Source organism: Asterias amurensis, chromosome 5 (genome assembly GCF_032118995.1).
Source record: "Asterias amurensis chromosome 5, ASM3211899v1".
NCBI lineage: Eukaryota > Metazoa > Echinodermata > Asteroidea > Forcipulatida > Asteriidae > Asterias > Asterias amurensis.
In genome coordinates this window covers 5,734,841-5,751,494 of record NC_092652.1, presented here as the reverse complement: position 1 = coordinate 5,751,494, position 16,654 = coordinate 5,734,841, and the positions used below count along the sequence as shown (strand labels likewise).

At 39.2% G+C, this 16,654-nt stretch overlaps 1 protein-coding gene across 5 annotated transcripts in view; it reads right to left on the bottom strand.

Annotated features, from left to right (window-relative positions):
- Nucleotides 1–16,654, bottom strand: part of LOC139937652 (cilia- and flagella-associated protein 337-like) — a 54,722-nt gene that overhangs the window by 25,121 nt on the left and 12,947 nt on the right. For 3 of the 5 annotated variants that reach the window (XM_071932898.1, XM_071932895.1, XM_071932900.1), the window contains exons 1-5: nucleotides 10,851–11,057; nucleotides 9,759–9,909; nucleotides 7,675–7,783; nucleotides 6,782–6,877; nucleotides 4,729–4,782 (exon numbers count right to left, since the gene is read on the bottom strand). In XM_071932898.1, the coding sequence (XP_071788999.1) occupies nucleotides 4,729–4,782; nucleotides 6,782–6,877; nucleotides 7,675–7,783; nucleotides 9,759–9,892 (393 nt within the window). In that variant the 5' untranslated portion in view covers nucleotides 9,893–9,909; nucleotides 10,851–11,057. Of the gene's footprint in view, nucleotides 1–4,728; nucleotides 4,783–6,781; nucleotides 6,878–7,674; nucleotides 7,784–9,758; nucleotides 9,910–10,573; nucleotides 10,825–10,850; nucleotides 11,058–16,654 lie in introns of those variants that run through there. The other 2 variants (XM_071932897.1, XM_071932896.1) reach the window with 2 other exon arrangements.

Genomic DNA, 16,654 nt, shown 5'->3' with positions numbered 1-16,654 from the left:
TTAATTGCGAAGCACAGCCTGACGTTGGCGATCATGCAACTGAAACCAGTCTAAACTAGCCCCTTGTGCGATATCCACCAGTGGTCACAGCCGACAATGCTAAACCCTTTATGTCCTCTTGTTCTGGTCTCATCAACTTGCTTATCAAGGGCTAATCTTTCAATTCCATCCTTTCTGATCAATGTTTCTGATGCATGCCAAAGAAAAGTCAGTATAGTCACTTTTTTGATAATCTTATTCGACGTCTACCATGTTTTAATGTCTGCATCTGTTTTTGAATAGTATAGTTTCTTTCAAGTGTTTTGGTTTTGTTTTAGATGGCTGCACACTGTGGAGCAGAGTTGTGCACAAGAGGTAAACAATGACAGCAACATATCTTGGGCAGCATATCATGCAAGTCAGCAACCAGTTCAAGAGTCTCCCCCTGCTATTACGGCTCTACTGCCTCTGTTTCCTGATGACTCCAAGTCTGTTGCCATGATACGCCACTCAATGGACAAAATCAAGCAGGCTGTGCAGTTACTCAACTCATCACAAGTTCCAGTGATTACTGTTGATCAACCACTCTACACCATTGCCAAACAGATACAATGGCACTGGCCGTCAGACTATGGAGAGGATAAGTTCATTATCATTCTGGGAGGATTGCACATTGAGATGGCGGGACTGAAGGTCATAGGAGACTGGCTGGAAGACTCTGGTTGGGTGGAGGCACTTGTCCAGGCCAAGGTGGCATCTGCAGGAACTGCTGACTCATATTTGAAGGTGTCTCATGTCACAAGAACCAGACATGCACATCAAGTAACTGCTAGCAGCTTGCACATCCTCCTTAAGAAGTCATATGCCAGCTACAAGGAGTCATTAGAACCAGGCTCTCAATATGAAGAATTTGACGACTGGTGTGCTCGAAAGAAACAAGATATTCCCCAATTCCTGTTCTGGTATACTACTCTTCAGTTGGAGTTTCTTGTCTTGATGTATGTAAGGTCACTGCGGGAAGCAAATTTTGCTCTTTACGTAGACTGCCTGACACAGCTTACACCATGGTTTTTCACGTTTGACCATACCAATTATGCAAGATGGGTGCCAGTTCATGTACGAGACATGGTAAATATAAGCAAGGCCCACCCCGAGATTGCATCTGAATTCAACAAAGGCAACTTCACAGTTCGGAAGACAAGGCGACCTTTCTCACGTATGGCAATCGATCAGGCTCATGAACAAAATAATGGTGCTGTGAAGAGCGACGGTGGAGCTATTGGACTCACCCAAAACCCACAGGCTCTTAGACGCTGGATGGTTGCTGGGCCAGAAGTGGCAAGATTGAACAGAGAATTTGAAGCATCCATGGAGGGAAATGGCAGAAGGACCACCCCAGAAACCCGGCATCATGAGCAAACTAAAAGTTACCAGGTGATGTTTGTCCAGCAAGTGCAAAGTATGGTAGAGGTGATTGAGGAATTGGGAAATCCATTTCTGGAGGAGACCAAAGACCTGTTGAGACTCGATACAAGAGATATCATTGACCCAGCTGTTGTGGCATCAGTTCGTCAAGCAGAGGAGATAGGCCGGCAACAATACAATACTTTCCTAACAGATCGACTTGTTGAACAAAAAACACCTCTTTCAGAGCCAATCAAGAAGAACAAATTATCGTTGTTCAACCAAGCTCCTCCTAGAAAAAAGTCAAACGCAGTCCTGCAAGTGTCTTCCCTGAAAAGTGACTGTTCATTATTTTCAAGGCTATATATCGCTTGTCAGTCACGAGAAGGCGACCTAGATGATTTCTTCCGTCACGAGAATCAAGCATGTCCCCCATCTTTGTCTCAGTTTGGCAACTTGAGACTAGGATCCAAATCTGACCTCCTGGTATGTTTGGAGAAAGTTGCAGAATCAAAAGGGGATGCCCCGCACACTGATGTGACCATCCTTGATGGAGCTGTGGTGGTTAACCTTCTCAAACCCATCACTGCTAAGACCTTTGACGATTACGCTCTCAAGGTATTCCTGCCTTACATTGAACGTCAGCTGCAACAGGCTACTCGAGTTGACATAGTATGGGACCAGTACAGTGACAGCAGCTTGAAATGTCATGCAAGAAGCAAGCGTGGTGAAGGCCTGAGAAGAAGAGTCGTTGGATCAACCAATCTGCCAAAGAACTGGCAACAGTTTCTGCGGATCGATGCAAATAAGACAGAGTTGTTTGCTTTTCTGGCAAAGGAAATTGCAAATATGGAAACTAACAAGCAGGTAGTTACCACATATGGTTCAGATGTCTTGTGCATCCCCCAAAGAGACACCACTAACCTAGCACCTTGCGATCATGAAGAGGCGGACACCCGCATGATTCTGCATGTAGCAGATGCAGTCAACGACAGTTTCCAGAAAATTCTGCTGCGCACAGTTGACACTGATGTTTTAGTTTTAGCCGTAGCTGCAGCCAGCAAGCTTAAAATCCAGGAGCTGTGGGTGGCATTTGGGGCTGCAAAACACTTTAGATACATTCCAGCCCATGAAATTGCAGCATCTCTGGGCCCCACAAAGTCCCAAGCTCTCCCAATCTTCCACGCATATACTGGGTGTGATACAGTCTCGTCTTTCAACACCAAGGGAAAGAAGACAGCCTGGGAAACCTGGAAGACCTATGAAGATGTCACTTCAACTTTCCTTGCCTTGTCCAAAGGACCATCACAGATAAGTGATGACAGTTTCGCTGTACTTGAACGGTTTACCATCTTGTTATATGACCGCACTAGCACTTTGGTGAACATAGATCAAGCTCGACAAGAGATGTTTGCAAGGAAAGGGCGTGCCATGGATGCCATTCCACCAACCAGGGCAGCTTTGTTGCAACATATCAAGAGGACTGTCTATCAGGGTGGTCACTGCTGGGGCAACGCCTGCAAAGTTAAGATTGCATTGCCATCACCTGAGATCTGGGGATGGACTGATCCGCCAAACTGGAAACCATTGTGGACCACTCAACCTGAGGCTTACAAGTCAGCAAGAGAACTCATACGCTGTGGCTGTAAACTTGGATGCAAGGGAGGATGCAGCTGTAAGAAGGCTGCCTTAAAATGCACTGGATTGTGTCAGCCATGCCGTGGAACAAATTGTGAGGTGTAGGGCATATCTATATCACTGTTTGCATTTTACATGGGAATCGACAGAAGCCACTCCTCAAAAGGTATTATCTTTTGTAAAGTATATTGTACATTATGCAACCCCTTGTGCGTGCAAACTAAAATCAGCATTTTCAAAATAATTTCGCAAAATACTGTGTTGTTTACTTGTTAAGGGTTTAGTTTTCCTATAAAAAAAATTACATTTTGAAACTGCAATTTCTTGTTAAATTGTTTTTTGGTTACGTCTTGGTTGTTCTTGGCTCCTAACATCCAAAAATGTTATCTTAAATTTTATTTTCTAAACAAAATGTCACTTTTGGCGGCCTTTTTTTTGAATGACCGCCATTGCCACCATGTGACCTTTTAAAAGTGGCTCTCAACTTTAAAATATTCCCTGAGCCCTGGTCAATATGTCTGCAAAATTTTAAGCGTTGACGTCAAAACCCACATTTCTTTCACATAAGGCCCTATCTGAGACAAAATATCACTTTTGGCGGCCAATTTTTATAAATGGCCGCCATGGCCACCATGTGACCTTTTAAAAGTGGCTCTCAACTTTAAAATATTCCCTGAGCCCTGGTCAATATGTCTGCAAAATTTTAAGCGTTGATGTCAAAACCCACTTTTTTTCACATAATGCCCTATCTGATACAAAATATCATTTTTGGCGGCCATTTTTTTAAATGGCCGCCATGGCCACCATGTGACTTTTTTAAGTGGATCTCAGTTTTAAAATACTCCCAGAGCCAAGGTCGACATGTCTGCAAAATTTCATGTTTGGATGTCAAAACCCACATTTTTTTTTCAAATCTCGTACAAAATATCACTTTTGGCGGCCATTTTAAACAAAATGGCCGCTATGGCCAACATTTTACCTTTTCAGGTGGCTCTCAATTTTAAAATATTCCCTGAGCCAAGGTCGACATGTCTGCAAAATTTCATGTTTGGACGTCAAAACCCACATTTTTTACACATATCTGATACAAAATATCACTTTTAGCGGCCATTTTTTAAAATGGCCGCCATGGCCACCATGTGACCTTTTTCAGGTGGCTCTCAATTTTAAAATATTCCCTGAGCCATGGTCGACATGTCTGCAAAATTTCATGCTTGTACGTCAAAACCCACATTTTTTTCACACATCTGCCTTACTATTAATACTTGAAACAAAGACTTGAAAGTAACATTAGAGTTAAAAGTATTTAATGAAAGTGCATGCCTGTGTGAAATGTTACCGAAGATGGGCGAAAGTAACTAAAAGGAAATTCTTTCATACTGATTGACTGACTCAAACTTCATAACTAAATTAACTTCCAATATTAATTTAATTATTTTATTTATTAACCATCTCTCCTATAGACGATGTGACCTCTGACTACACGCGAAAACCATAACATGATTCGTGCGCATACTGCCGGGCAAAACCTTTGTTTTGGCAGCCAGCTAGAAAGTGTACGCAATCTTACCATGACTACGCGTCTTTTTGCCCGGCGAAACATGACGTATACAGTGTTTTTTCAACAGAGGGCAGTTTGAATGTAAACATAGGTCACATCGTCTATAAGGAAATCCTCTTTTGGTTTATTTATCATAACTTTCTTACCCAATCAACTTTTCCATCCTTGGTAACGTCGATCTTATCAAACAGATCTGCGTACTGATGAATACAATTTGAAGATAAAAACAACAACTAGTTAGTTCAACAGCTCAACATTAAGAATATTGGTAACAATACTGTACTCGTTCCTGCATTCAAAAACAAACCTTCCGACACTTCTGAACTGTCATGATTTAGGGGGCCAGAATCGGGCAAACTTATTTTGAATTCAACGTGAAGATTGTCTTCATTCCACCCTGTTTTCTAAAAATATTTGGATAACAAATTTGCAAGAGACCTTTTGCCTATAGACCAGGCCAGGAATTTTTTCTTTGAGAGAACAAGGCCATTTCATTTTGCAAAGGGCACTTCCATTGGCAAATCTTAAAAAGTCTATGGAAAAATTTGAAGAGGCACCAAGGCGAAGAACAAGGACATGGTTTCCATGGCCTCTGTGTTACACTAGACCTGAGGTACGCCTCCCAACAGCTCTTGACATGCTTGAAGGGTAAAACAAAACAGCAGGTCATAATTCTTGGTATTTAGTGCTCGTTTTTCGCTCTTGAAAGTGCAATCAAGTGATAAAGAAAAATTGTGAATACATTTCAGAAGGTGCTTTTTTTGTTCTGTTTGGTTGGTGTCAAAGAGGGAGAATTATCACCACAAACAGGGATGTGATTCAGAAATTTGTCCAAAGTGACCAAATCTTTGAAAACAAGAGCGGTGTTTGCAACCTTTGTAATTTTGGATGATACATGTATACAGTCTCTCTCGATCAGCATGCATTGAATCTTGAACTATTGACACAATTTCAAATGCTTGTTGTTGTTGTTGTTGTTCTAGGTTACTTTTGGTTTTTTTCTTGTTTGGTCTACTATTTCAGTTATTCCAAGAGAATTCATAGACATTTTTGAAAGTCCTTGATGACCCGATGCAAAAACTTAATGTTTTTTTAAAATAGCCTAAAATGTTGCATAAAAGTGCTGATGAATAAAACTTGTTTTGGGTTGAACAACAAAAACTTTACTAGAGCCGGAACTCTGGAATTAACGTGCCAGTGTTCCACCATCTGAGTTTATAAAGCTTTATATTGGTGATACATCAGGGGTGCCAGTAAGCTCTATTCAACCTATATTTTGCTGTTTAGCCAGAGATCACGTCTAAGGTTACGATACAAGATTCAGAGAGTGCTGTGCAAGTAAGCATACATTGTGTATATAAAAAAGGTGCTCTTTTTGGTGCAAACAAACATTCATTCGAATGTTCTGTCAGTTTTGAGGCACACTTTAAATCTTAAAAATCAACAGCAACTCTAAAAAACTGTCTTCAGAGATTGGCAGCAATTAGGTGTGAGATATTACCGTTTCTCTTGTACCATATGAAAGCTTCCAACAAAAAGACAAATGTACATGTATGCAAGTTAATTTTGAAACGTGTTAAACTGTAATGTACATGTACATGTAGGCCATTTATGCCCAAATCCGGTGGTTTTAGCATTGGGCCAGTAAACTCATTACCGCACAAATCCGGCAATCTTGTGTCTTTTAATAACACCTCACTGCTTTTTTAATTTAAGTCAATAAATACAAGCATCTTTCAACTTAGTTGAGTATTGAAGTATTAGGGCCTTACCAATAATAACACCTACATGTTGATAAATCTTTTTTAGTGCTTGTTCCAAAAGCAGCACAATGTGAAACTGTGTAGATAGTGCCCTGTCTCATTTTGATTACTGTCTGGAAACAATTAATTCTCTGGTCCAGTAAAAGTTGTGAAATACAAGCTCTACAGCTTTGTGGACTAATCCTCCCCAAACCTGAGTCCTGCAGCCGATTTCTCGAAATGCTAGGATAAATCCTATCTCGAGTTAGGACGAGTAACTCATCCTTACTTACATGTAGGATGGGTTCAATGCGTTCTAACGTCTATGGTTCTATTATATGGTTTATGGTTTATTAAAAAAAAACTGTAAAAAATTTGCGGTCCAACCACTGAATTGTATTCTGAATTTACAATTTTAAAAGACAAAAACTGTTTCATAATATGTCAGCCTACTCACCTCCTCTATGTTTCCCTTTGTTAAAATTCTGTCCAGGAGGTCACAGAACTCTTCCTTGTTGACATTTAGACGCTTGTTGTAGCCATCACCTTGTGCCTGATAACAGTAATTTTAATTATGATTTTCATATTTGAGAAAATAGATTTAGCTGTTGCTTACTGCTTACCAACCAAAAATAACCAATGGAAACAATACCAAAAGAAAGTTAATGGCCCAACGTTTCGCTCATAGATCTTTCTTAAAAGCTCAATGAATTTCTTGTTGTTTTTGTCAGGACATCTTTACCTATATTATTTCCTTAAAGGTATGAACAAATTAATCAGTTTCCTAGCCTAGTTACGATATGTGTTTTACTGCACATTTTTATGCTGGACAGACTTACAGAAAACAATTTTTAAAGGAGCGTTACAGAATTGGTAAGAAACAACAATCAGGAAGATCACAGATTTACATAAAACTTGCTCGGTCTAATAATGATAATGATAGTAGAAAACATCCCTTGAAACAATTCTGTCTGAAATTTCATATTTGATGAGAAATAAATAATCTGATTCCGCGTTTTGAGTTTATCGCTCAGTGAGCGTTTTATTTATTTTTGTTTTGGCATCGATGCAATGTAAAGTTTGTAATCGTTTTTTTTCACGTGACCCAGATGGCCGATCAATCTCGAACTTCAACAACACCTGGAACAACTTGGAATTTTCCTCAATTTCTTACCCACAGCTGCATTGCTGGCATTAATCCACCCAGACCTTCCATTGAGTACCGTGCGCAGACAGGCACCTACTGTGATATTATGATTTGCTTTACTCTGAAACAAAGAGTGCTGGAAAACACGCCATTATAAATCCCTCTCCAGGCTATTATATGTAACCCCTGATTCCATTTCTCACCATAAAGGCTTTCTTCAGATGCTGCAGATCCTTAATGTTGAGTCGACTTTCTAGTTTGACCCCAAAGGTCATGACACCTGACCCTGTTGCCATGGCATTTGATGGTTTCCTGAAAAAAATTGAAGTTTAACACATACCTGAAATAAAATAATTGTTACCTTAAACCAACATGAATGGATTTACAGCTATCATTTTTCCACAATTAAAAACAAACTTCATAATGGATTTGTAGGAAATAATTGAATCCCAAAGGTTAAAGGCTCGTTTATTTTCAACAGTATCAAAAGTAATTTCAAGACAGCTGTCACATCAACTGTTAGCAACAAATTAGCAGGTTTGCTAAAGTGACTGCAAGATAAGTGATAGCTAGATACATACATTGATGATGGAGGTACCCATTCAAACAGCGCTAGATGGACACCAATGTGGATAGCTTTAAAAGGCACTGCCAAACACTATTGGTAATTACTCAAAGTACTTTTCAAGCTACATGTAAGCATACAAACTTATTTGGTCACAAGCAATGGAGAGCTGTTGATAGTATAAAACATTGTTACATAGGGCTTCCTTTGAGCACCTGGTAGTTTTCGAGTAAGAAGTAATTTTCCACAAATTTGAGATCCCGAAACCAAGCATCTGAAAACACACAACTTTGTGTGACAAGGGTGTTTTTTTCTTCCACCATCATCCCGCAACTTCAACGAACACTTGAGTTGAAATTTACACAGGTTTGTTATTTTTACCCAATATATATGCTGGGAAACACCAAGTGTAAGACGGGATTTGACAGTTACCAATAGTGTCCAGAGTCTTTAAGTCTTTACTGCTTCTAAACCCTGTTTGGACATGACATTCATCTATGAAAAAAACCCAATTATGAATGCCTTGCCCTCCCCGACCTTTTGACAATCTCTTTCTCACTTATTTCTGAGAATCTGTGGAAACAAGCCCAATCAGCAAGCCAAATAAATCAATCATTTAGAATTATTGACTGTATTGAAAGTGATGGGCCCTGTCTCAAGGGCTGATAAATCAATTTACAAAACTAGACAGGGTGCAAAATCCTTGTTACACTTCTTCTTACAAATCTGCAGAAACGAGCCTTGATGAGCTAGTCAAACACCAATGGATCAATTATTCAGAATTATTGACTTTTGAAAGCGGTACACATTCTCAAGGGCCTGGAAATCAATTCATATAAAACTAGACAAGTGTGTAAACCAATTCACAGGCCTCATACAAGAACATTGTTGCTGTGAGGGCAAGGCAATTTTCCTAAGTAAAGGCATGGAGGTAGAAAAGGGCACCCCTATAAGGGAAATGTCAATTTTGACTGAAACATTTCAAGGGACACCAAGGCAATTATGACCGGGGGCGAATTGCCTCTGTGAAGTAGCATTTTTAGGTCTGTTTTCGTGTTATCAAATTTGCATTGTGGATGACGATAGTAAATTTATCCTATTAGTGATTCTTCCTGCGTGGACATAGTCACTCCAGATTGATCTCCAAAACAAAACCATGGTTAGTATCATTTTAATATTGTCTACGTACAGGATTGGAAAGGGTTTCAAAAACCAAATGGAAAGCCTATTGACCCTTTAACCCACATTGGTGTAAATTAATAACAGCATATAAACATGATAAATGTAAATAAAAGCGCCATTAACAAAAATTGCTCATTAAAGATGCTATGTCAGATTTTTGGCCGATTTGACCCTAGAATTTTGATTTAAAATTCAATAGGTATTTTGATGGGGGTCGAGAAAGTTACAAGCTTTCAATTGAGCCATTGGTCGAAAAAGTCCGCCAATTATTAGTAGCAGTGAAATAAAGTGCTCAAAGTTTTTATCACGTGACCAATTCTTATGTGTTTTATAATTTACAAGAAACGTTTTAAATTTTTGTCATGGTTCCTGACCATTAAAAGTACAAGTTAAATTTTTTTTCGATAGAGCGGGTGATACTCTTTAAATAACCATTCACTAAACAAAACCTATTTTTTAATGTTTGGGGCCAAAAATCTGACATAGCATCTTTAAGTGTAATGGTAAAACACCAAATAACAACCGGAACACTGAACATACTTCTCTAATTTCTTGTCCTCATCTCTTGGTTTGACAGACAGAGCAAGGATGGCTTTCATGGCATTACCCAAAGACCCCGTTGAAGGCTGCTGCTGCTGCTCCACAGCAGGGCTACTTTCTTTTGGAGATGCCATGCTTGTCGCTCACAATTCTGCAAAAACAAAAACATTCAACCTTCAAATTATATTTGCCTATGATGATGAACCTCCAATTCTGTTTACCATGTTGAATACATGTATGGGGGAGAATACCCCATTCCCACCAAGTTCCCATGGACCTTAACACCAGACTGCTTCCTTTACACACTACAATGTATTTCTTCATCTTGTACAGAAGTATTTTTTTCCAGAGTCCTCAGCAAAATATTCAGTCACATGAGTTTGATCATCATGAATTGTGAATTGAAATAGTGTTTGATGAAATTATTTCGGCGGGCAAATATTTTTATATGGCCTGACGCCTCAACATTATGACATATTTTTGTACCTTGTAGAAATGCCTAAAATACCATACTTTTTGCATTTAGGCCTACAAAATACAAGTGCAAATGACCAGTGGAGCCTTACGTGTTTCTAAGTTTTGGTCAAGGGAGAGGAGACTCTTTGCTTGGCAAATAAAACCACACAATTTATTTTCTAGGGACTGTTTACATCGCACACAGAGAGGTAAAAGATTTGCCGCGATTTTAGGGACACCTCGAAAACAGGACCTTCTACGATATACTAGGCCTACATTACATACTATACCTAGGAAAAACCAACTCGGTTTTCCAACTCACACAACTCGACATGCTCGATGTGATCCTCCTTACTTACCAATTACCAGCCAGTCCCTCACATCCCAAATAATTATTTAAATTCTTGATGACGATTTACAAACACACCCGCTGCATACACAAAATAACAGCCAGCGCAGACTGTAGAATCACAACGGCATAAAAAAATAAAGTGTAACATCTCGAATCGAACAATCTTTCGGACACTTAGTACACTTGTCACAAATCCAAACACCCATTCACTCACTCACTGTCTGTGTGTGTGGGGAAGCATAACTACATAACTAAAAAAAGGTCGATAAATATTGACTTCTCACACGGTTTGCAGCATACACTAATCGTGTCCTGTTCAGCTTTCAGTAGGCCATTGTTGGGTATCGAACAAGTACATCATCTCTTTCTTCTTTCGTGTCCTGACGTAAAACTCAACTCTTCGTCGTGTCCGGATTGTTTTCGTGCTGAAAATCACTCATGCATAAAAAATAACGAGTTTGTGTCGCCAGCGCAACATGATAGGACTGACCCAAAATTATAGATTGGTGGCGCTATACACAAAATTGAAAGAGAAAAAAAATAATACGCGCCAGCCAGCACAGAAAGGAGGCAGAGAGAGCAGCCGATTTCACGATTCACGATTTCAAGATAGTGTGCAACTTGCGCAAAGATCGTATAGCGCCGGGTAGCGCTATACGATCTTTGAACTTGCGCCATATCGTAAAGTTACGCCACGTAAATGTTGCGCAGCTGCGCCATTTCCATCGTATTCAATTAAACTCGCACCCAAGTAAAAGTGTAACTCGTTGTACCCAGTGGACTCGTTACTAACTATGGGTGAAGTCGGCAGTGTTAAAAATGGGTGAAATAAGGGTAGAGGCCTCAACCCCTCTTGAGTTGATTAATTATTTGACTAAGTTTGTTTTATCCATTTAGCCACTGGACCGCCCAGCCGCCTATCGATATACTGTATGTGGTAGGAGGACACCTTGCTAGCTTGTGTTTGTAGAAAAAAAGGAACGTCAAAAGAATCCTCTCCTCGATAGTCATTATTAAGCTAATGAAGCTAATGATGGTGAAATAATTTAGCTCTTACCCCAACAAAACGCTCATTAGTAAACACAAAGGAAACTGTATTTATTCATCATTCATGATAATAATTGTCGAAAACTCACGCCTTCGCATTTAATCAGTGTAATCATTGAGTCAGATAAAAGCCTTGAAAAGCTATTGTGTCCATGTTATCCTTACAAACAAATATTCGCCATAAAAATTACCGTAGCCGTTTAACGAGAGACATGTATTGTTCGCATGCGAACTTGTACTTTTATACAAATATCAAGGTTAAAATTGTGCATAAAAATTAAGCTGTGGCTATCTTTTAAAGTTTGAACTACGATTCCAGTAATTAACTGCAAGAATCTTGAAGTATTAGTTTTCAGCAAACTCGGGCGGTGCAGGGACTAGAGGGTTTTTTATTAAATGTTTTATAAATTGTTTTATTTATTAAACGTAGGAAATCCATTTACGGTAAAAATTAATAATCGAGTTAGTTTTCTATCAACTTGTGCTGTTCATACGGGGGTTTTAGGAGGCCACTTTCCCAAAACAAATCTTATGCCAAAAACATCTCCTTTACTAGTCCAGGGCCAAATTTCATAGAGCTGCTAAGCACAAAAATTTGCTTAGCATGAAATTTCTTCCATGATAAAACAGAATTAATACCAACCAAATTTCCATTTGTTGTCTGTTGCTTCTTACTGGTATTCAGTTGGTGTATAATTGTCCTGAAAATCACGTGGAAATTTGGTTGGCATTCCTGTTTTTATCAAAGGAGAAATTTCATGCTTAGCAAACTTTGGTGCTTAGCAGCGCTATGAAATTGGGCCCTGCACTACAACGTACGTAGAATAGCCGGTACGAGTTGACTGTTGCACGAGTTGACCTGTTGGAAGAAATCGGATCGTATGGTAGTCAAGTCAACTCGGACCCTGTACAATCGGTACCCAAGGTGTGTACCCAGTGAACTCGTAACTAGGTGAAGTCGCAGTGTTAAAAATGAGTGAAATTAGGGAAAATTTGTTTTATTTATTTCTTTTTTGAAAATTCACACTGGCATTACGGGATGTTTTCAGAAATCCTTTCCGAAAATTAATACGACCCTGTTTTTCTTATGTAATATTGTTGGATTTTTTTTTCAGAGGCCTCAACCCCTTTTGAGTTGATTAATTTATTTAATTTGTTTTACTTATTTTAATAAGAGGAAATCTATTTGCGGTAAAAAAAAATAATAATCGAGTGAGTTTTTTTATCAACCGGTGCTGTTCAAACGAGGGTTTTGGGAGGCCACCTCCCACAACGGGAAATGTCATGCCATCTCCTCTAGATTTGCACTACAAAGTACGTTAAATAGCTGGTACGAGTTGACTGTGGTGGCAAGAGTTAACCTGTTGGAAAAATTCAGATCATTATTATTTTATGGTAGTCAAGTCAACTCGGACCCTGTACAATTGGTACCCAAGTCAACTCGTTACCAAGTGAACTCGTCCCCGAGTCAACACATACCCAGGTGAAATCGTATCCAACTGAACTCGTACCCAAGTAAAAGTGTACTCAAGTCAGTGTGTACCCAGTGAACTCGTTACTAAGTAAGGTCGGCAAAGTATAAAAATGAGTGTAATTAGGGAAATTAGTTATAATTTTATTTCTTTTTTTAATGAAATTTAACACTGACATATTCTACGGGATGTTTTCATCACGTAAAATCCTTTCAGAAAATTAAATAGTACGAATCTGTTTTTATGCAATTGTTGGATTTTTTTCTTCGGAGGCCTCAACCCCTTCTGAGTTGATTAATTAATTTAATTTGTTTTATTTATTAAATGTTTTGAAATGAGAGGAAAATCTATTAACGGTAAAAACGAATAATTGAGTAAGTTTTTTTATCAACCAGTGCTTTTCAAATGAGGGTTTTGGGAGGCCACATCCACAAAACGGAAAATGTCTTGCCATAAACATCTCCCCTATATTTGCACTACAACGTACGTTGAATAGCCGGTACGAGTTGACTGTGGCACGAGTTGTTAAGTTGGAAGAATTCGGATCATATGGTAGTCAAGTCAACTCGGACCCTGTACAATTGGTACCCAAGTCAACTCGTCCCCAAGTGAACTCGTCCCCGAATCAACACGTACCCAGGTGAAATCGTATTCAACTGAACTCGTACTGAAGTCAGTGTGTACCCAGTGAACTCGTAACTAGATGAAGTCAGCAGTGTTAGAAATGAGTGAAATAAGGGATATTAGTTTTATTTGTTTCTTTTAGGAAATTTCACACTGAAATCTTTTACGGGATGTTTTCATCACAGAAATCCTTTCAGGAAACTATTATGAATCTGTTTGTTCTGCAATCGTTGGATTTTCTTTCGCAGAGGCATCAACCCCTTTTGAGTTGATTAATTTATTAAATTTGTTTTATTTATTAAATGTTTTAAAATAAGAGGAAATCCATTAACGGTAAAAACGAATAATCGAGTAAGTTATTTATAAACCGGTGCTGTTCAACAGAGGATTTAAGAAGGCCCCCTTCCCAAAACGGGAACTGTCGTGCCACAAACATCTCCTCTAGATCTGCACTAAAACGTACGTTGAATAGCCGGTACGAGTTGACTGAGGCACGAGTTGACCTGTTGGAAGAATTCGGATCATATGGTAGTCAAGTCAACTCGGACCCTGTACAATTGGTACCCAAGTAAACTCGTCCCCAAGTGAACTCGGACCCGAGTCAACACGTACCCAGGTGAAATCGTATTCAACTGAACTCGTACTCAAGTAAAAGTGTACTCAAGTCAGTGTGTACCCAGTGAACTCGTAACTAGGTGAAGTCAGCAGTGTTAAAAATGGTTGAAATAAGGGAAATAAGTTTTATTTATTTCTTTTAGGAAATTTCACACTGACATTTTTATCTTACGGGATGTTTTCATCACAGAAATCCTTTCAGAAAATTAATACGAACCTGTTTTTCTTTTGCAATTGTTGGATTTTTTTTCGGAGGCCTTAAAGCCAGTGGACACTATTGGTAATTGTCAAAGGCCAGTCTTCTCACTTTGTGTATCTAAACGTATGCATCAAATAACAAACCTGTGAAAATTTGAGCTCAGTTGGTCATCGAAGTTGCGAGATATGAATGAAAAAAAAAAAAACTTAGTCACACGAAGTTATGTGCTTTCAGATGCTTGATTTCGGGACCTCAAGTTCTAAACTTGAGGTCTCGAAATCAAATTCGTTGAAAATTACTTCTTTCTAAAAAAAATACGTCACTTCAAATGTTCAGAGGGAGCCATTTCTCACAATGTTTTATACTATCAACCTCTCCCCATTACTCGCTAAGTGAGGTTTTATGATAATAATTATTTTGAGTAATTACCAATAAAGTGTCCACTGCCTTTAACCCCTTTTGAGTTGATTAATGCATTATTTCTTTTAATTATCAAATGTTTTGAAATTAAAGGAAATCTATTAACGGTAAAAAGGAATAATCGAGTAAGTTTTTTATCAACCGGTGCTGTTCAAACGAGGGTTTTGGGAGGCCACCTCCCCAAAACGGAAAATGTCTTGCCACAAACATCTCCCCTATATTTGCACTACAACGTACGTTGGGTAGCCGGTACGAGTTGACTGTGGCACGAGTTGACCTTTTTGAAGAATTCAGATCACATGGTAGTCAAGTCATCTCGGACCCTGTACAATTGGTACCAAAGTCAACTCAACCCCAAGTAAACTCGTCCCCGAGTCAACACGTTCCCATGTGAGATCGTATTCATCTGGACTCGTACCCAAGTAAAAGTGTTCTCAAGTCAGTTTGTACACATGGAACTCGTATCTAGATGAAGTCGGCAGTATTAAAAATAAGTGAAATAATGGTTGATTTATTTATAAGGGTCAAATAAGTTTGATTTTTTTACTTTATGAAACTTCACATTGACATCGTTAACGGGATGTTTTCATCACAGAAATTCTTAGAGAAAATTAATATGCAATTGTTTGATGTTTGATTTTTTTCGGAGGCCTCAACCCCTTTTGAGTTGATTAATTTATTTAAAAACAATTATTTATTAAATGTTTTGAAATTAGAGGAATTCCATTTACGGTAAACAACCAAAAATCGAGTCAGTTTTTTATCATCCGGTGCTGTTCAAACGAGGGTTTTGTTAGGCCACCTTCCCAAAAGGGGAAATGTCATGCCACAAACATCTCCTCTAGATCTGCACTACAACGTACGTTGAATAGCCGGTACGAGTTGACTGTGGCACAAGTTGACCCGTTAGAAGAATTCGGATCATATGGAAGTCAAGTCAACTCGGACCCTTTACAAGCGGCACCCAAGTCGACTCGTCCCCAAGTGAACTCGTCCCCGATACAACACGTACCAAGGTGAAATCGTATTCAACTGAACTCGTACCCAAGGGAGGTCAAAAGGGAGGATCTGATTCTGATCCTGATCGCGTTCACACTAGCCGGAAATCTCTCTTTGACCGTAAATGGAGTTCCTCTCATTTCAAAAAATTAAAAAACGCGGTCATACTATACAAAAATTCTGGTCTTTGACAATTACCAAAGGTGTCTAGTGTCTTTAAAATAAATTATCCTTGGTTCTTTGCAACACTTATTTGCACACTGTTTCCTTGCAAACTACAGTTTGATATCCGATGTTCCCCGACCGTTCGAATAACCGTTTGTCTCACGCTTATTGGCGCAGCATTCACAAAATACCTTCCTTGCCGAGAACTTCTTCAAATCGAAACTGAAGAAACCGTAGACAATCGGGTTGATGGTGGCACTGACAGAGCTGATGGCCAAAAGAAACATCTCGAAAGATGTCCGATCCAGCCTCTCCTCGGCGAAGTAGTGCACGATGATCTGTACGGCATGGGTTGAATCAAAGATTGAGACAATCAGGGTGGTGATGGCCAACTTGATCACAACTCGACGCTGTAAGGTAGGTGATACCAACGGGCGTTTGCACAGTCTCCAGATGGTACAACCATACAGGATGATGTCTACAACGAGGAACAATGCACTGAACACGAGAACTATGATCATCAAAGTGTACGGGCTCTTGAAGAACA